This window comes from Acomys russatus, chromosome 27 (assembly GCF_903995435.1).
Source record: "Acomys russatus chromosome 27, mAcoRus1.1, whole genome shotgun sequence".
Lineage (NCBI taxonomy): Eukaryota > Metazoa > Chordata > Mammalia > Rodentia > Muridae > Acomys > Acomys russatus.
Genome location: NC_067163.1, coordinates 52,943,889 through 52,965,817, shown reverse-complemented (window position 1 = coordinate 52,965,817; position 21,929 = coordinate 52,943,889). Strand labels below are relative to the sequence as shown.

Here is a 21,929-nt window from a genome sequence, read left to right as displayed (position 1 = left end):
TAACCATGTTCTGTGTTTCATGCTTCTGTGCATAGGAAACTCCAAGGGAAGAAAACAGTCGCATCTCGGCTAGTGAGAAGGGCGGGGCGGATGGGGGGGTGCTAAGAACATGTTGTTTATCACTTCTCCACTTCCTGTCTTTTTAGTTCTACACCTTTTAAAGTCTACTCTTCTAAAAATATTATGAAGTAATTAAGTAAAATCAACTATTTCCTACTTTTCGCAAGGGCAGCCTGTGCTCCATCTGTGGCTGCTTCATCAGATGACCAGCATAAATACGTCTGTGTTTGGAATATCTGTGTGAAAGACTACAGAAAAGGAACTACATGATAATACCCTTTGCAGGAAAGAAAGAAAGAAAGAAAGAAAGAAAGAAAGAAAGAAAGAAAGAAACAGGGAAGGGGCTGGCTTGTGAGAAAATGCACTCTTATTGGAATGATAAATGTAGTCACTTATGTTAATGTTACTGTACTAGCATATTAATATGTGTACAACGGGGTTGGAGCCCATCAATTCAGGTAGATCATTTGAAAGTGTTCTTCTTGGCCTGGGTGTTATAGCTCACACCTGTGCTTCTGACATTATAATCATAAGTTTGGGGTCAGCCTGGGCTATATAACAAGAGACTGTTTCAAAGAACTGAGGGCTGAAGTTCATATTTTCCTAGTAGGTTACCTTGCCTAGTGTTCACAAAGCCCCAGGTTTGAGCCACCATATTGCAAAATAAATAATAAATAAAAAATAGAAAGATTTTTCTCTAGTTCATTCAATGGAATTTTTTTGATTAGATTTAAGATATTTGCTTTGAAAATACATCGTTATCCAGTGACTTACATATTAAAGAATCAGTCAAAAATTTGGTGTCAAGACACAATATTAGAACAATATATACACGGAAATTATCCCTATAAGTATGAGTTAAATTTTTAACTACAGCAATTCTCAGCCTGTAGGACATTAGACCTTTGGGGTATCAAATGATCCTTTCACAAGTATTTACATTATGAGTCATAACAGTAACAGAATTACAGTTCTGTAGGAGCAGCAATGAAATGATTTCATGGTGAGGGTCACCACAACACGAGGTACTGTATTAAAGAGGGTCACAGCGTTAGGAAGATTGAGAACCATTAAACTAGAGAAAGATTTAAATATGAAAGTAATTTAAAGCCTAATCAGAAAGGGTGCTTTAAAGAACTCCTTATGTGGTCTTTGTGTGGGTGCCGCCTTGATTCCCTTGTGCTCCAGGTCATCACTGGGACACTGATCCCCTCACTGCAGCCACAGCCTGCTTTTCAAAGAAGAAAACCATAACACATAATATCTAAGAGAATCTGTTTTTATGCCTTCAGTTTCTGTTAGAGTGTTTATCTAGTTAGACATCTCAATAGCAAAGCTACTGCAGAGTTAAATGACTTTTTCATATCTAAAATAAGAACAGAAGGCAGCAATTTTCCTAAAAAGTGAGTAGTGCTCTTTAGATATTAGCTTTCAAAGAAAGACACAGAGCTAAATTAATATACAGATACATTCAGTAATAAAGAAGAATTGAATAATTGTTAAGTAGTTACTTAGTCAGTGGTTACTTATTCAAAAATAGCTTGAGACAACTTCTTCAAGTCCTTCCTATATTACCAGTTATCTCTCCTAAGGGCCTTGGGTGCCCAACTGTTGAAAGACACCATCTAGGTTAGCATGAAGAACAAAAGAGAAAAAGAGCCACCTCGCTATGAGGTTATAGTTGTTCTCTTAGCTAGGATGGTTTTACAAGATGATGCTTATGGAATTCATCTTGCTTTGAATTCCCTATACCAATTCCCTACACAACACATTATACTCCTGTATGCTTTCCCATCCTTTCCCATCTATGTAGATGGTGAGGGAATTGCTTTGTCATGCTTATTACTAAACCTTCCTAGCATATGGTAGATTCTTTGTATATAGTAAGTTGAATAAAGGCATAAGCTAAGCATCATGGGAACCTTCCTGGAATGACTATGCAGACATGGTTTACTGGTAGTATGAGTTCAAACCTGCCTATATGGAGGACTAAATTTATGTATGGAAATTTCATAAATAAAAAAAGAATTTATTGACCAGAAAAAAACTATTTCTATTATTAGCAAAATACCCTACAGTACTGATTTTAGATGACTATATATTTCATTGACTTGCTAGTGCTTCATTTAAAGACACAATAATAAAAACCTATGTGACTAACCCCAAGTATCTAATAGAATAAACAGAAAGACACCTGTGTTTTCCATCTCATACTTACTTGACAGAAGACATATAGGCAATGTCACAGACTCATATGCAATATTATTTTTAATTGAAATATCAATTATAATTATGGGGCATGCTTGTGTGTTAAGGCAATGTAACTAATTTTAAAAAAACACAGTTTAATGGGTAAGTTCTATCAAGTTGGAGTATTTTTGTTTTGTTTGTCCTTAGAAGGTTGCTTATTGTGTCCTATCTATGACAGTCAACTTCTGGACCCCATCTCTGGGAATGGCAGAGAATGAAAGCAAGAGGAGCCGTGTTTGACACCATCACATTAGGCAGTGAACAATTTGTTGCAAAAAACATCTGGCATTGGGACAGTAGAGCTGGAATACAGAGTGTTCTGAGCCCCCTCCCCCCTTGCTTTCCTGTTGGGTTGGTATAGTGATATCTGAAACTAAGGAAAAGTAAAGAGATCATTGCAAGAAGTACAGAGAAAATTCTGTCTACACTGTGTACTAAGATGGAAATAGATGTTCATGGCCTGCAGCCTTGCATGCTTGTGAAGAAATGGAATAGCAAATTTTCAGAAATGAGCTCAGTTAGGCAAGAGAACAGCCTAGAGGCAACACAGCTTCATCTAATGTGTACTTTCTTGTACTGTGATTTCAAGATATTTGAATAAAACGAGAACTAAAAAGGATGAGAAAAGGAATCCCATGAGGGTCCTAATGGCCATGCGCACAAAACTCTCGTCAGCCATCAAAGAGAACCATGCAGAAGGCTTCCAGAACTGAGTCCAAACTTTGGGAAACCCAGCTGTGTAGGTCGCTTGGCTTTGTTATTGTTTAAGTCGGAAAAGAGCTATGTGCAGTGCTGACTAAGGTTGCCCAGGGAACAAAGAAATGGTGTTGCTGATAGCAAGGAGGAAAGAACACGAGGCAGACTGATGCACTCAGGAAACACCTTTAGAAAGACTGGAAAAACACAGTGAAGGTAACCTAAATATTTTCCGTTTCTGCATTCGATGTTTGGATGGAAAATAATCAGTATGCATATAAAGGTGTAACTGAGTTTGTGGGAAAAGGATACTGGGTAAAGTGTTTTGCCAGGTGTATGAAGGAAGTTTTCTTAGTGTGGGATCCATGTCTTTACTCAAAACAAGAAATGTAGGTTGTATTAGTTAGAGCAGAGAAAAGTCAAATAAACACATGAACTTGACTATTTTATATTCTAAATTTACCATGTGCATCATATGCACAAATATTTCAGAGTAGGACAGAAGTTGTCAGTAGAAGTTGCTGTCTTTGGGAAGCTGCCTTCCATCAGCACCTGGCTTCTCCTTCAGGTATTCCAGACTGGGAATTCCAGACATTAGGCTCAGAATGCAAGTTTAATTTATATTTTCTAACCAACAGTGTGTATGTTTCCAAATTTTACTAGCTCATCTCTGTACTTTCTTTATTTGTGATTTTTTTTTCTTTCCTGGGCTCTGAGAATTCCTCTTGACCACAGGCAACGAAGCAAGTTAATAGGAGTTTTTATTGATTGTCATAAAGGTTGCTAAGCTACTGATTTAGAGGTGATGGAGACTCGCTTTCCCTAGAATGAACCCTTGATTCTATTTTGACTGTAGAGATTTTCTTTGGCAAATATTAGGTTACCTTGATGACTTTGCTAATATTTTGGGTGTAGAAGTGACAATCAATGAAGTAAGGTTTTACTGGTCTGTAGTGACTATGAAGTCCCAAGCTCTTGTCAGAATGTGAAGACTGGCACTGTCTCTTCAGAAGTCATCTCACCCAATCACAACCTTCCACCTCGGCTCACTCATGGTAGGTATGCAGAATCATTAGCTAAATAAATTGTTTCAGGTGCTGGGTATTTAGAATGCTATAAAGTATAATGGGATTACTGAGTTGAGAGCAATTAATTGGGACTAATTCAAATATATTCTTACCAAATGTTATACCTGGCATTTTTTATGAGCACTTGAAGACTTACCATTGATAAATTTCAATGCCATCAAAACAAACCATCTAGGAGAGTTTAACAGGCTTTGGCATGTTCTTCTGCATCACCTCACAATCTAAAATGATGTTGAGGACACCGCCTCCTAAACACCTTAGCTCCGTTTCATATGTCTAAAGGAAGGAGAATGAGGATTGAAAATACTTTCCAAAGCTTTTGATGGTCCTGGAAGGATGGTGGGATGTACCCATTCCTCAGGTCCAGGAATTCTGCCTTACACAGAAATTGGATGTTCGTATCTTCCTTCCAGGCCACAGCTGTGCAAATAGAGGGGTGGTTTGGGTACCTCAGGATCCCAGTGAGGGGTGAGAAATGTGTAAAATTTTTACAAGAAATAACTACATAGTTAAACATTTTTAACTAATATTCAAGTTTAATGGTTTAAATAAAACACATTTGTGGGTTGCCAAGGAGCTGCATCTGTGTTAGATGCTAGCCCTTCCCGTATAATTATGATAGCAAATATGAAGCATGTTTAAATAGTGTCCTTTGTCAATACTTATAGTCAAAATAAATGTTGTCTTGTAAATAAATTATGCTATTCCATTAATAAGCAGGTATGTTCCACTCTAATTGTAGCAATATATTCATTGTGATGGATGTAAGCAGGGTGACTGTAAATTACTTATAATGAAATAGTAATAAAGGATCTAAGTTGTATTTAAGGAGTTATTCTATTTATGCTAGGTTAGGCTTTGAATTTTTCCCCATTATCATGGTCAATATGCTATACTCCCCAAGTGTGTGTGTGTGTGTGTATGTGTGTGTGTGTGTGTTGGCCAGCTTAATATAAACTTAATATAAAAGAAACAATTTGGATATGTTATTTATCTAGATTCTTGCTTTTTAATTCAAATATCTTGTTTGACTAAGTTGAAATAAAAATTTTGCGCAGGTAGAGGGTGAGAAAGGGACAAGGGAGGATGCAGATGCTGTGAAACCACTTCCCTGAAGGACAAGAAAAGAAGTTCAAAGAATGACAAGCTCATCATCTAGCTCCTTCGGTCTGCGTAGCATGTAAAGCAAAGATTGTGCAGTACCCATCGTGTCCCACTTCTGCAACGACTGCTCTGGGACCCAGAGAACCAGAAAGTCGCCCGTTGGATGTGGGTCATCCCAAGTTAAAAACAAAGGCAATGCATTTCCCCCAAAGTAATCTATACATAGTTTTGAGATCTATAAATCACTTAAAGATTAAAAATAATCAACTCTACCATAAAGATAGAGCACGTTACTCTCCCTGCTCATAATTTAAAGAATGAATGGATTACAGAATCACCATGGTTACATGGCCTGTCGCCCACTGGATGCCTAGCCTAGTGGGATATTCTTGTTTGCTTTCGTCTCCTTTCACTCTGGAACTCATCATGTTTATTTCCATGCATTGCTTTTTCTATCCAATTTAGCTCTGCATTTAATTTAAATGAAAAAGCAGCTCTGGGCTGATTCACTATTTAAATTGCAGTCCCCACATTCCCTTTGGATATATATATATATTCATATAATATATATATGGCTGCAGTTAGGCGGCAAAAAATGAATAAGTTACATGTTAAATCGCAGGGCTGGAGAATGAATTATACACAGAACACTGTCCTTGCATGTCTCCTTGACACATGGTCTATTGGTGACTGCCTGAAATGTTAACTTTATACTTGGCTCACAGTCTTACTATCATGTTCCAGAAAAGAATGAACACAGATGAAGTGGTGAAGACCCATTTTATAGATTAAAAATACACTTCTGTATCTCTTGCAACTTGATGAGCAACATAGAAAGTAGTAGCTTCTATTTCTACCCCCTCTAGTGATATATAAAACCTCGGCCCAAACCTTAAAAGAAATTAAATATAATCTAGGCCACGTCTTGTAGAATAGACTGTTCTCTTATTATGCTATCGTCAAGTTTTACAAATGTAGGCGAGTTCATGCTGTTTAGTGGATTCTATCATCCAGCCTAGAGAAATGACCTCAAAAGAAGAACATTCTCGTGGTTCTCATCAATTCAAGTACGTTGAATTATAAGATTATTTTCCCATATATACGCACTTAATATGCATTTTCAATGTTTTTCCATATACACGCATCTTTAAAAAACCTTGGGAGGATGGCATTTAAGTCTGAAGTCATACAAATAAAACAGAACAAACTGATTTACCAGTAAAAACACAGCTGTATCTTGCATGTTGAGTGCATTACTGGACAATCGTCCTCCGTGAGCATCAATCAGTACGTTGGCAGAGTCTTACCACGGGAGGACGGCAAGTTTGGAAGCAAGCAATTCTGCTTTGCAAGCCTTCTCCCACCCCTAATCTGCCCTTCCCCGGGACACTGTACCTTCCGAAGGGGCTTGAGCTTGGTCTCCATTATGAAGTCGTACTTGCAGAGCTCGCAGCATCGTGTGTCTGAGCTCTTGATCCACTGGTGGAGACAGGACTGGTGGACAAACCGCAAGGTTCCCGTGCAGCGACAGGGTGTGATGAGTGGGCTCTCTTCGTCTCCTTCGCAGTGGCAGATCCTGGGGAAGGACGCGGCAGAAAGCATGAGTTCTCCCAGAGGACACTGCTCATCGGCAGAGGTCCGCCTCTGCTTATGTCGGGCTGTATTAGAGGCTAGAACCTCCACTCCAGAAATCAGGGTCTTTCTACTCCTACTTTGATAGTAACCAAACTTCTGATCAACAGCCATTTGCTTTCACACGGTCATTATTCTTGGACTCAATTCCTCTGATAAGGCATTAGATATAGATGCACCAGAAGCCCATTTATTTCATTTGACAGTGAAGCCAATTTAAAGAGCAGATCTATTGAGCTTAGACTGTTTAAAAGGTTACCATGGTGTTTAATACATAAAGGTCACGACTTAGAAGCATCCCAAAGAAGGTGGGTGTGGTAGTGTACACTTTAATCCCGATACTAGCCAGGAGGATGCAGGGGACTACTCCAAGTTCGAGACCAGCCTAATCCATAAAGCACATCCAGGACAGCCAGGAACATGGTTCAGACATTGTCCCAAATAAAATACTAAATAAATAATAAATGAAAAGAAAAAGAAAAAACTGAAGAAGACATACTCCAAAGAATTTTATAGTTTGATAACTTCACCATGTTATTTTGATGCCAGAATTACAGGGTCACATTGTATAATTTGTAAGTATGGACTATTACTACTATGGAAGAATTTAGAGAAGATTCAAAGTGAAACCAAATCATAAAATTAAATTGAAAGGATGGCTTGAATGCATCACAAAAAAAAATGTCATAGGAAAATGCAAATTGATTAGGCCATGATGAACTGTCAATTGCTATCATTGTATAAAACTCACAAAAATTCCTGGTGCAATAAAATTCTAGTTCAGTAAATCCTACTGTTTGAAAAGGGTAGCTTTTCCGTCTACAAATTCTGAGTTCTATTAGTTTCTGAATTAAAGTGAATTCTAGTCACATAGGTTTACAGTCTGTGAATTCTTCACTACTCTTATTTTCATATTTTAGAAAGCTTTCTCCTTGAATGACATAAACCTTTCATAATTCTAAAAAGTGAGTTAAAATCAGCTTTTGGCTGGAGAGATGACTCACTGGTGAAAGCTCTTGTCCTATGAGTGTTTGGACCAAAGTTGGGATGCCCAGGATCCATGTAGTGTGGGTATGGTTCTGAGTCGGAAATCCCAGGGCCCTAGGGCATGATGGGAGAAAGGAGCATCCTTGAAAGCTTGTGGGACAGCTGGGGTTAACAGCTAAGGGACCCTGTGTCAAACAAAGTGAGGCTGAGGTCTGACACCTCAAGTCCTGTGTTCTCCACATGTGTACTGCACCCATGTGTCTGATATCACACACATGAATATGCATGAATACACATGTGCATCATATACACAGATGGAAGAGAAAAATAATTCTTAGATCATCAGCAATTCATAACCTAACCAGATATTGAGAGTGGTTAATAAATTTCATTAGAAATATTGCTTTAGGCCAGGAGTGGTGGCGCCTTTAATCATAGCATGAGGGAGGCAGAGGCAGGGGGGTCTCTGAGAGTTTCAGAGAAGCCTGGTCTACAAAGTGATTCCAGGACAGTCAAGGCTATAAAAAGGAACCCTATCTCAAAAAAAAAAAAAATAAATAAAAAAAATAAATAAATAAAAAATATTGCTTTATTCCTATTTATACCTATTCAAAACACAAGCACCAAATATAATATCTAAAGCCCCTCTAAATCCACATAATTACTGAGTGAAAGTCTGGAAAGACACACAAACCAGTTTCCTTTACTGCCTCACAGGTGTACACTCTTCTCCGGGCGCAGGAGCTTTGAAGACTGAACTTTGAAGAGTCTACTCTGAAAATGCACTGTCTCCCTAGAGGACTAGTGGAAGCGAGGCGGCTGGTCACACAGCTAGTGCAGGACGGCAGAGGACCTGAAACCCAATGACCTACCAGCTTCACAAAGGAAAAAGCATTTATCGGAGTGTATATGTGTGCTTTGTATTTCTTTCTTAAGTAAAAACAGAGCCGAAGAGCACTGCCTCCCATACCTCAGGTTAGGGGTTGTTGGATGAGAACAAGTGAATGATCAGTGTCCCCCTCTTCCTGGTTGAGTTAAGAATGATAATATATATATACACATATGCAACAAGAATGAAGGAAGAGGCCATGAATTTGGAGGAGAGTGGAGAGAGGGATTGGGAAGCTTGGAGGGAGGAAAAGGAAAGGGAGAAATGTAATTAAATTACAATCTCAAAAATAATCAAAGCCAAAACCAAAGCAAAACAAACAGAAGCATCCAGTTAAAGAAAACAAGGTTTCCACTGCACAGAATTTGATTATAATTTGATTTTTGGAGCTACTGGAATTACAGAGAAGTGACAGGAGATATTCTCTCAGCCTCCAAATTAGTTGCTTAAAATGAGCATAAAAATTAAGGAGCTTCATTATGGTGTTTTTTTTTTTATGTCCACTTTTTTTATTGATCCTCCCCTGACACCCTCTCCCTATCTCTCTTCCTTTCCCACTGGTCTCCTTCTCCCACAATGCTCTCCTTTTGCTTTCATATGGCACGTGTTCCATGCCCTCTCTTTTTGCTTTCCTCTAAGACTTTTTTCCACTCTCATGCTCTCTTTCTACTTTCATGACATACAATCTCTTTCACATACTGAACAGTCACCCCTTTTCAATAAAGGTTATGTCCTAGGATCCAGATATCAGAGAAAGCATATGATATTTTCCTTTCTGACTCTTAGCATCTTTGCTCAACAATAAATATCATCAGTTCCATCCCGTTTCCCTTGCAAATGTCATCAATCTAATTTTCCTTGTGGACGAAAAACATTACACTGCACATATGCACCATAAAAATTTCTTTATCACTTCATCATCTATTGATGAGCATTTGGACTGGTGCCATTTCTTATCTATTATGAATAGAGTGGTAACAAACCCAGATGTGCAAGTATTTCTGGGGTACGATGATGTGCTGTCTCTTGGAATATACTCCTGCATGCTACAGTTGGGTCATTTGCTAGTCCTAATTTTAGTTTTCTGGGAACTTTTCATACTGATGCATAAAGATGCCAGTTTAACTTCTACCAGCAAAAAAAAAAAAAAAAAAAAAAAAAAAAAAAAAATAGAGTTTCTCCCCGAACCCGACAACATCCCTACTACTGTATATGCCCTTGATGTTAATTATTCTGATTAAGATTCCATCTGTGTTGAGACCAGAAACCGGCTCTTCTGCAAGAGCAGCAAGTACAATCACTGCTGAATATCTCCTCAGCCCCCTAGAACATTGCAACAAAGACTTTTTGAGAAAGTGTGCAGGCCCCTACCTTAAAGTATTCACGGATCTTTGGTATTTAGAACAGTGCACTTCAACGGTAACAGAGCATGTTCTACGCATATACCACCCCAATCTATTCCTTCAAGTAATCAAGGAATTTAAAGAAAGATTAAACAAAGAAGTAAAAAGGAAGTCACAATGCAGATGAAATCTCCGCTTGGTGTGTGTGGCACTGCATCTCACTGCTTCTGTAGGCAAAGGTTCTTGCTTGAAAAAGAGAATTTAGGAGTTAATGCCATGTGGTAATTCATCACTGAAAAGGAAGATTGTGTCAAATGCTCTCCAGCTGCCAAAAGACTCTCAGGCTCTGACTCTTCCTGATGTGAAAAAAGAAATTTATTCATAAGTAGCTTTAAACAAAGACCTAGCTGATTACCGAGCTCAATCTGACCTTGCCAGCTTACTATGTATGGTCCAACTTCCTGTCTTAAAATGCTCTCTTTTTTTTTTTTTTTTTTAAGAAAAATCTGTTAAAACCTTTCCCTGAAGCAAACCAGAAACATTCTTTTCTCATAAAATTAAAGTTATTTCCCACAGGGAAAATCAAATTCTTGATTCTTTTTCCTTTCCATTTTATACAATGTACATTTTCATGTTTTTATTGTTTTGAACTTTTTCTAAATTATCCAGTTCAAGTTGTACCCCGAGAGTCTCCTTAAGCTACGGTTAGATTGTTCTGAATAAATTTAGGAACAAAACATCAACTTCAAGCCTCTCATAAAAATAAAAAATAATGTGATAGTGCTATTAAGGAAATAATTAAACAGGTGTAAAATTGATGTGCTTTGCACAAATCATCATGGCTACATTACAGATGAAAACATGGCAACGGAAACAGAAACAGGTGTCTCCCTAAAGAACGATTGTGCAAAGAAAATGATTTCCATGCTATAATAAAATTACATTGTAAAATGTAAGGCGTTTTCTTCGGATGGGAACTTGAAGCTTGGGGATTCGGAGATTCTATGAAGCTGTTCTTGATTCACTTTGGTATATCTGACATTTTGAGGTAAGAACAAGTGGAAGTCAGAGACTCCCATGACATTTGTGGATTGTAACTATCTGTCTACAGTCCAGCCAGTGCATGTTGAGGTTCTTTTGATACACAAGACTTGTCAATCGATGAATATGTCCTCATCGCCTCATGTATATGAAATACACGAATGCTATAGACAAAACTACATTTTAGATTGTTCTGTGGCCAATATGTACTTATCTCCATTGCTCTTGTGTTTGAGCTGATAGGAAAGAGCCTTTGATTTGGGTCTTAGGTATCTTTAAAACTTTAGAAATTATATCTCTTATTAGTATTATCATCACCATTGTTAGTGTGTGTGTCCAGGGAGGTTGTATGTTTGTATGTGGGTGAACAGGCGTGCAGGTTATAGGCAAGCCTGAGGGAGTCAGCGATCTCTTTCTACCACATAGGGCTCTGAGACTGAACTCAGGCTGGCAGTCTTGGAGACAAGTCCCTTTATCCTTGAAGCTACCTGAATACCCAAAACCCTAAATATCTTTAAATGACTTCTATTCTCCATCTGCTTTCCTGCCAAGTGCTCTTGGCTCAGTCAGATTTTTTTTTTTTTTTTAATAAATTAAGAAACACTTAATGTCATCCCGGTGAGCATTGCAATGGCTGTATATCAAAATTTTTTCATTCATTAACTTTATAGTCAACACAGGTGTCCACCTGTTGATGAACAGATAGAGAAAATGTCACAGTAGTTGAGCAATGAAGTTTTCTTCATCATGTTTCCCAACTTTCCTATCCCTTACTCCATGCCAGCTTTACCTTTTGTGCTTTGTCAGATCTTCTTAAGTCTACCTCTGTGGTTACTTACTGTCTATATTTTTCTTATTACCTTCTCCCACTGAATGATTTTTAAACATAGTAATATGGATACTTCTAGGATTCAATGAGTTCAGATCTAATAACCAAAAGTTCAGTATTTACTTATAAACTCATTTTTCTTTTTTTACAAAAGCATACTTTATTTCTTATTTATTTAACAAATTAATTTAGTGTGCTGTGTAGTGGTGTGTGTACGTGTGTGTGTGTGTGTGTGTGTGTGTGTGTGTGTGTGTGTGTGTGTATGTGTGTACACACATGGGTATCTCAGGAACCTGACTCAGGTTGTTAATCAGGCTTGACAGCATGCTTTTTGCCTGCTGGGCCAGTCTCCATAAACTGAATTTTTTTCTAAGCCAGAAAAAGTTATTCTAAATGTTTTTGGACAAAAGCATAGTGAAAGGCAGTAAGGCAGAGTTGAGACATTAGTGCCAAAGCAAATGGTTGAAGGGATCAACTTCTCTCTGTCTGGCCTCTCTGTCCTGTCTCCATTCCAATGGAGGGGGAAAAGAGATTTGAGAAAGTATTATTTGCCAGGGGTGGTGGCAAATGCCTTTAATCCCAGCATTTGGAAGGCAGAGGCAGGTAGATCTCTGTGAGTTCGAGGACAGCCTGATCTATAAAAGTGAGTCTAGGATAGCCAAGGCTACACAGAGAAACCCTGTCTCGAAAAGAGAGAGAGGGGTGGGGCAGAGGGAGCATTTTTATCGTTAGCAGGAAAACTTGGTGTGTTTTCACAGGCTCTGTGAAGGTGCCACAGAGAATTAGACATTAAATCACATGCAAGAAAAGGCTCAGTTATTAAACAACAGCCACCAAAACCCCCAAAGTATTGAGAAAGAAGAGAGAGAAACATCTCTGGACAAGTGTAAGGACCCATGGAGTGGACACAGAGACCTTTTCCTGAGTGCAAGAACTAGAGAAAAAAATGGCAGGTAGAGGATACAGGTGTGAGGGGTCCAGCTATCGCTTGCTACAGAGGATACAGCCTGAATGTGCACCCAACATGAGGGAGGAAAATCCGAGAAAAACTGCTCGGAGAAAGTGATGGGAAATTAAGCAAGCGTGGATATAAGAATTGTGGCTCAGCCTTGAGGTCCCTGGGGGAGATCAGAAGGCAGCGACTTAGAAAAAATGCTACGAGCATTGTGGTGCGACTTGACAGCACTGAGGAAGAGAGGATTCCTGTACGAGGCACACGTACCACTGTCCCCACATTACAGGTGTCAACACAGGAAAGATATGGAAGGAAGGGTTACGGCATGCTAAAGGATGCTTGTGAGGACTATAATGCTAAACCTCAACTCTGAGCCGGTGCACAAGTGAAACTCTCTCAGTTACCGTAATGTGGTAAAGTGATCTTGGGGGCCTGGAGGTCACAAGGCATGTGAAGAACTGGTGGCGCTTGACAATGAGTGTGTGTATGCAGGATAACCGTGTTTCTCACAGATGGCTTCTTATACTTTTTATTGTGCTTGTTTTACATAGTGAAAGGAAAATATGGTAGGCAGAATTATTTGGTACTTGAGTTTCAGAAGTAAGTCAGATCCCAATGCTCTTACTCTTTGTGCCGGTTAAGCTAGGAAAATTCTCAGCTTGCTCACTTGAGAAATAAATTAAAAAGTAATGTTTAAGGAGCTGTACAGACTAAATGAGAAGAGCCTCAAACTTGGCCAGTGGCAGGTATACAAATCTCTGCTTATTTTACTTATTTATTTAAAGCTTATATGATTTTTTACATAGCTTTGAACGGTTAATTTCATTATGCCTAGCCATGGAATCCTATAAGCGTCCGACTTCTATATGACATTAGTGCCAAGGTTTCCGTCCTGAATGCTTTCAGCAGATAGTTAGAATGCACACTCACAGGTTGTGAGCTCTGACTCCATACAGGGCCGGTTGGAAGATCGTGTGTTTGAGTCTCTGAGCCAATCGATTTTAGCCCTGGCTCGATGAAAGCAAGGTGTATGTGCCCCTTTGGATCCTTGCAGGGACATATGTGACTAGCTCAGCTTTACAGTTCATTCTAACGTGTGCTGATGACCAGCTTTTCGAATTGGCTCTCTCATTTGTAAAATCTTACCTGGCGGTTATCAGGCTTGTGATAGCTGAGAAAACCCGCTAAGTATAAACAACCTCCTGAAAGTGAGGCACCGCTGCTAACATACAATCAGTAAAACCAACAGAAATTGTTTCTAGGTCCCTCAATGCAGGTTCTAAATGTTTTTTGCTTTTAATTCTTTTTTAATCAGGATAATGTGATTTTCCATGTCTCTACTGAGCATAGAATGAGCCTGTCATGGCTTGCCTCAAGGAGCTGTCATGACAGAAGGCACTCTTCCTCAGTTTACTTTACTATTGAGATTGTGTTTCTACTAAAATACGCACGATGTGTTTGTAATTAAGCCCAAGGAAATGCAACACTTTACATTGGGAAACCTGGACTTAAAAGGAGCAGACAATGATTATAGTGATTAAAATAGTGTCACTTACTACAGACAGACTGAAGATGTTGGCAGTCTGGAGTCTGGAGCCTGTGAAATGATGGAGAACAAAGAACTCAAGCTATCTAAATTTGTAACTAAGACTCTCTACTGTATTTCAAAATTATAGGTCTAATGGGCTAACTTCTATAGTTTGACCATAGTTATTATGAGACTAATAAATACCTGTGTTTAACAAGATGAGGAAAGGCTGGGAAGGCAGAGATGGCCCAACAGTTGTTTTCAAATAGATGCACAAATTGTCTTTAAGCTGTCACCTAGAAGAGTCAGAAGTCACAGCCAAGAAGTCACACTATCATGTTTCCTAAACATGACCTGAACAAGGACAGCACCAAGAAACATGCCAACCTAGGGAGAACGCTCAAAAGGCCTCTACTCTAGACAAGGAACAGACAACTAAGACATGCTAAGCGCAGGTGAAAGTCTTCCCCAGGGAAGCACACACCAACCTATTGTCCAATACCAAATGGCCAGCACTGTGAGCATATACATATCTGTAACATTATATAGACTTAGCAGGTTATATTTAGGAATGCTTACACACCACCACCACCACCACCACCATCATCATCCCCACCAAAAACAACAACAACAATTAAGATGAAAGAAGCCATGAATTTAAAAGAGAGCAGGGGTGTAACATGCTGCACATGGAAGGGTTTGAAGGGAGGAAAAGGAAGTGGGAAATTATCTCATTTTATTATAATTTCAAAAAAAATAAGACATTTACAAAAATAAGCTTTGTTTCCATAGCTACTTAGAATCTCCTAAAACACATACTTCCTGGCCTGGGAACTCAGCTAAGTTAGTGGTGTCTTCTCGGGCATGAGTGAAATCCCAGTGGCCTATCATCACATCAATCAAGTATGACAGTGCCCACCTGGAATCCCAACCCTAACAAGGCGAGGTGAGATGCCCACTGACACCTATGTGTAGCAGCGTGGTACTGAACCAGCTTCTGTGTGGTTAGCTACGAGTAAGTGCTTTTGTGCTTCCTTTCAAGCCAAAAGGCACTATAGAGGTCCTCATGGTGTTGCCTGCTCAGCACCATTGATTCACAAACATGTCTCCATGTGACTGATGTTGAGAACCACTGGTGTCCTTGTTGAAAGAAACAGCTACATTGAATGTATAACTATGCGTCTACGTGTGTCTCAGGCCTGGTGAAGTTCTGCAGCAGGAAAGTGGGAAAATCAAGTGTCTACATCACGGAATTTCAGTAACAATTATACCAATGATCAACAAAGCTTATAGAATACTGTTTTCATTTGCCTGCACATTTTATTTTGAATATGGTCTCACATGGCCCAGGCTGGCCTTGAACTTGTTATGTAGACAAAGGTGATCTTGCATGTCAAGTCTCCCGCCTCCACTTCCTAAATACCATGTGGTATTATTCTGTGCTCTGGACAGAACTCAAGGCTTCATGCATGTTAGGTTTGCACTTTACTGCCTGATCAATGGCCAGATGGATATTTTCTCAGTCTTTTGCACTGACTATATTAATGTCTATCTCTGGGGATGTCATCAAATATGATTTCATGATACCTTCCCTTTTTTGTTAATACCTCATATTCCTTTAAGAACACATTTAAATTGAAGATTCACCTAAAAAAAATATCTAATCCTCAGATTTTTCATGGAAAATTTATTTTCTCCTTGAGCTTGCATTACTCTGAAAGCCTGTACCACATAAATGTCTCTTTGTTGATTGTCTCATCAATTTAGGTAATAACCCATTATCATAACATGTAATTAGAAAAGTAAGTAGCGTCATGCTTATTGATTGCAGAGATAGCATGCTTTCATATTTTTATGTTTATATTAAGTGGAAAAAGTGTCAATAAGTCAGGGTAAAAATAGCTAACCACTAGACCATGAAGGAATTGATGCTGCCAGACTGTTGGACTTAAATGTGAGCCTAGTCGAGACCAAGAGGGCATAGTGAAATGAGTCAGCAGTTTCCAGAGGTGGCTTCCAGTAATCAGGGGGTCCTTTATGGTTTGGGAAAGTTCACACATAGTGGAAGTGAGGAATAGGTAACAGTTTTATATGCTGTGCACTCTTCAATTTGCATTTGAGGAAGTGAGCTGAGGTGTGCCAACTCTATAGCCTATTTGAGCAGCAGAGGAAGTCAGGCAGGGCGATTTTCAGCAGAAAGGAGAAGTACCACAGCTAATAAGAAGAGAAGAGATGGACAGCACTTAATAACAGTTTTCACTGACAGCTGCTTCCAGCTCTGCTTATTGTTTTCGAGCCATCATACATTTCTATAATTAAAAAAAACAATGTTAGACTCCAGAATTCTAAAATATTCTTACCAAAGAAGATAAGTTTAAACTACTATCAAACCTAAGATTTAAAGCATTTTGAAAAGTCGAACAAAACTATTAGTATTGCCTTGCTTGTTATAAAGAATAAAAATGTTCTAGAAAGAATGAGAACATTTCTGTGATCATAAGGCTTGCCACTCTGCATGATTTTTTTTTTAAAAAACACCAATGGATGAGAGACACCTCCTTATACATAAGTGATGTTTACAAAGGTGTTTTGTTTTTTCAGTGCAGTATTTTCAACTCAAATAGCCTGCTGTATAAAATGACTCACTTGAATGATACTTTATGCCCTAATTTGTCACCAATGGTTTGGTCAAAATCTCAGACCATCTGAGCAGGACTGGAGGGAGCGATAAACAACCAAGACAATGATACAGCAATGCTCATGGCTGCTTGAGATGCTCTGGAGTCAATCCAAAGCATAGGTAATCGGCTGCATTTCCTTCCCACACAGAGGGAAGACAGTGGAGAAGATGATTATCCTGCTGTGCTAATAATGAGTGCAAATAAGGCCGCATCTCATTTGCATTCCCAGGCCTTGGGTGCTATAACAGATTGGGAGGTTCCTACTGGCACTGATCCCTCTGGGCCCCTGTCTCCTATGGAGATGGTATCTTTCATCGATTGTAGGAGTTTAAATCCTAACTGAGGTGGAGGATTCTGAGGTTCCTGTATTCTTGCCTAAGCATTTGGGTTTGGTTTTACAGCAGAGACATCAACTGTGGCCAGCTTGGCAGGTCCAATTCCAGGGAGTGCAGGCTTATTTTGGCTTTGGGGGGGCTGTCGTCCGCCATGATGGAGAATGCATAGCATGGGAGCAGCTTCCTTAGTGGGGGCAGTGACAACAACATGAGGAGGAATCCTTCTAGTATCACAATGGGCCAGGAAGCCAGCAGGCTCCAATCAGGATTGAGTTGTAGGGGCAAAATTAGTGCCATATCTTATATGTGATTTATATTCTGCATTTAATACCATGTTCTGTATGAGAACTTGTCTCTCGGTGACTTCACTTCTTCCTGCGTTCCAGGAATGACTATGCACTGGCATAAACTAGACCTGCTAGCAGTTTCTAGAAACTCCACCGGAGAAATTAGCTGGGATAAGACAACTTCCCTGGAGACTCAGTCTCCACTCAACCTGTCTAAGGAACTGTGAAGTTTCCACAGCCTCACCTACCCCTTTCCTCCATGAACTGTGACCAAAATTTGCCCAGCCTAAGAATATAAAAACCCTATGATTCTTCTGTTCGGGGTCACCTCACTTCTGTGAGCAGGTGGACCCCAGCACACTGGAACAATAAACCTCTTGCTTTTGTATCGACTAGGTCTCTGTCTCTCTAATTTGGTGCTTCCCAGTATAGACTCTCCAGATCAGAGTCTTACAGAGTGTAACTTTCTAAGGTCAACCTTTTGTAACCTATGTCTCCCAGCCAGGCCAGATCTACTTATTATTTAAAGATTTATTGTTATTTTTATGTGCATGGGTGTGTCCATACCTTGTGTTCAGGTACCTACAGAGGCCAGAAGAAGGCATCAGATACCCTAAGACTAGAGTTACAGGTGATTATTAGCTGCCTGACTTGAATGCTGGGAACCAAACGCTGGCCCTCTGGAAAAGAAGCAAGTGCTCTAAACCACTGGGCCATCCCTCCAGCCCTAGTTTCTACCTCTTTAAAGCTCAGCATCCTTTAAAATCTTTATCTCAGGCTGGGAGTCAAGAGCTTAGCATATGTGTCTGTGGAGCACACTGCAGGCTCGAACTGAAACACTGGGCGAGGCACTTTCAGAAGGCTTCACTTGAATTTTGTTTTCTTGAGATAGGCTCTTGCTGTGTGGTTTAGGCTGACAAAGAATTTATAATTCTTCCGTTCCAGTCTCCCAAATACTGAGATTATAGGGATGTGCCCCCATGCTCAGCTTTGGGAATTTTCTTAGGAATTTCTTTGGGCTTGTGGAATACAAAGCTTTCTTTCCAACTCCCTGTGTTGGCATATGTAGCCTCAGGAATAAAGAGGTCAGGACACTATATAGCATGAAGAGAGGTCTCTCAAACTGTCTAACTCCACATGAAGGAGAGATCAAAAGCTGACAGGTAGCTTTTTGGACAATTTCTCCTTTGTGATGCTTCTCTCTGCCTTACCCATTATTTTATAAGTTCAGAGAATAACTTCCTTTGAAGGCAGAAGACACAGCATTCCTCAAAGGCTTTTATTTTTCCAGATCCCTGTTTATGTTTTTGGCTGCATGTAAATAACTAAATTGATAATTGGTTGGCATTTTCTCTATGTTTTTTGAGATGTCAGAAATATTTGTCTTATATCTGCTTGGAGATCTCTTAGGAATTGTTTATTAGACTGAAAAAGTCAAACCCAGTGTTATCAGCCTAGATGTTTATCATCCTCATGCCTCAGTAAAAAGATAAGCAAAGAGATAATGCAGACTCATTTGTCTTCTCTGCGTAGATGTAATCAGAGAGGCGTATGCTGCCAGATTCTGCAGCTAGCTTCTGTACATGTAACAGCTCTAACTAAAGTTGTGAGTCACAGTTTTCCCATCCCTTTATTTTATGCTTGGGGCAGACATTATAAAGTTAAACTATTTTTTTTTTTTTTGTGATTGTTCTTTTTTTTTTTTTGCTGTTGCCAAGTGTCAAATATAAGTTCACATTTTTAACCATGACTTTCTTTCAATTTTGTCCATTCATTCATCTTACCTGGCTAGGCATGACATCAAAGGAACTTTCACATTGCTGTGGATAATTAACAAAGCAAGTGCTTTATCTATAGGCAGCCGTAAAGCACTCTCACTCAGAAATCCTCCTCTGCATGTGAATTCTTTGACAACGGCATACACATGTTTTGGCAAGATGTTGACATTTTAAAGCAGTCTGTCTACTTTGAGTGAATACTCAATGCCCAGACACTTGCTCATTTATTCATCCCATATTCACCCTGATATCATCCTTTCAACAAGTAATTTTTGGTTTTATAAGGCAGTATGGTAAGTACTAGCATGTGTGCATCCCTGTCTCTGTATTTTAGGTAGGGAGCTTAGGTTATGACAGTTTACATATTGGGTAATTGTACGACTAGCCAGAATACAAGTAGTACTGGGGTACAATGCGTATGCAGGACGGCAAATGCTGCTGTGTTGGAGTGAGAGGAAAATCATATGTAGACGCGTGAAGGAAAAGAGTGGCTGAGAACTGAGGAAAGATATAACAAGCAGTGGAGTTGAAGTCAGGTGGAGCTTTGGCAGGGGAACAGGAGTGTTGTTAGGACGCTCTGGGGATGGAAGACTATTTTACAGAATGCCTAGAAATAAGATCCACCAGCTCATCAGGTACAATGTGCGGACAATTTCAAAGTAAATATAACCGTGTGAGTAGGATCATAATGGGATTTTGTGCTGAGAAATAAGTGAGATGAGAGAGTGCCTCGTATTTTCTTCGGTTAGTGCTGGTACCCACATACCACACAAACAAACACCCCCCTCCACACCACACAGACACAGACACACAGACACACAGACACACACACACACACACACACACACACACACACACCCTGTACGTACTCCCCACACTACCTGTACACACCAGCCTCTAACTTTACTCAGCTGGAATATTGAAGCATTCTATAAACAAATGGAAGTGACAAAGAGACCAGAAAAGGGCTCAGGAGACAGGAAGTGGGGCTCAGTGGAGAAGGCAGGGAAGATAGTAGAATACATGCGATATAGAAGTGGAAGGGAATACTACACGTGGAAAGGTTAAATCAGGGATAAGGGTCAGAGAGAGGAGGGGAGAGGCTGTGGAAGTCAGCCAAAGGACACGTGATAAAACATAAGAAAACCTTGTGATTTTTAGTTAGTGAAAACATAAACTAAAATCCACACTCTATGTGGATGAATAATGCTACTGTCAGAGGCTATAGGTAATTTAATGAAAATGGAAGGTCCAGGAATGGACAACTATCTTGTGATTTATAGGTTAGGGAGTTGCCTGAAGTTCTAAGACATTGGAGGCTGTTGCCATTGCTCATGTTTACCCACCAGAGCTAGATGGTGAGACTCTTCTGCTGGAGATACCACATGCATTGTGGGATATAAGAAATCAAGTTGGGGAGGATCCAAGATGGCGGCGAGCAGTGTGGACCGCGTTTGGAGGCTCCAGTGAACAATTCAGGGAATTGCACAGATTTCTGAGCCAGGAACACCGAGGTCCGAAAATCACTGCACGGGAGTGCTCCACGGTTCGGAGGGGACCAGGTGCGGAGACCTCGCGTGCCCCTGACACAGGGAGGAGCGTGGTTTTTCTCTGATCGGAGCGGCAGCGGTAGAGGCGCAGCACCAGCGGCACCAGCAGCGGCGGCTGAGGTGTTGCAGCTCATAGCCTTCCGGTGGAGGCGATTGGTGTGGTGGCTGGTGGGAATTGCTGCGGGAGAGGGGACTCGGGGCAAGGATTTGGGGTCGCGTGGAGCCTTTGGACCCAGATTGGACTCGGCGGACAGTTCGGCCCCCAGAGTCCCTGGTATTGGCCCGGCCAGCAAACAATTCTGCCCTGAGGCACTAACTCAGCGTGGCCATATCTCCCCGGCTGTGGCGCAGGCATTAGTTGAGCTTGCTGCTCCACACTGGGCACTACCTCAGCTCAGCGCAGCTCCCCTGCGTGACACAGTCTGGGCGTAGCACTTGGGTTACCACAGGCGCTAAACTCAGAGCAGCCGCAGTCTCCTGCTGTGGCGCAGGCTTTGGTGATGTGCTCGGTTCCATCCTAGGCACTACCTCATCTCAGCGGCAGCGTCCCCTGCGGGGACAACATTCCGGGCGGAGCACTTGTTTCCACCACTGGCGCTAACTCAGAGCAGCCACCGTTCTCCTGCTGTGGCGCAGGCTTGGTGACGTGCTCGGGTCCATCCTAGGCACCACCTCAGCTCAGCGGCAGCTCCCCTGCGGGACACAGGTCTGGGCGGAGCACTGTCCCACACTGGCGCTAACTCAGAGCAGCCACATTCTCCTGCTGTGGCGCAGGCTTGGTGACGTGCTCTGTTCCATCCTAGGCACCACCTCAGCTCAGCGGCAGCTCCCCTGCGGGGGACACAGTCTGGGCGGAGCACTTGTCCACCACTGGCGCTAACAGCCAGAGCAGCCGC

At 40.6% G+C, this 21,929-nt stretch overlaps 1 protein-coding gene across 7 annotated transcripts in view; it reads right to left on the bottom strand.

Moving 5' to 3' along the window:
• Marchf1 (membrane associated ring-CH-type finger 1) overlaps positions 1 to 21,929 on the bottom strand; it is a 455,732-nt gene that overhangs the window by 39,695 nt on the left and 394,108 nt on the right. For all 7 annotated transcript variants that reach the window (XM_051169427.1, XM_051169429.1, XM_051169424.1 and 4 more), the window contains one exon: positions 6,594 to 6,774. In XM_051169427.1, the coding sequence (XP_051025384.1) occupies positions 6,594 to 6,774 (181 nt within the window). The remainder of the gene's footprint in view (positions 1 to 6,593; positions 6,775 to 21,929) is intronic.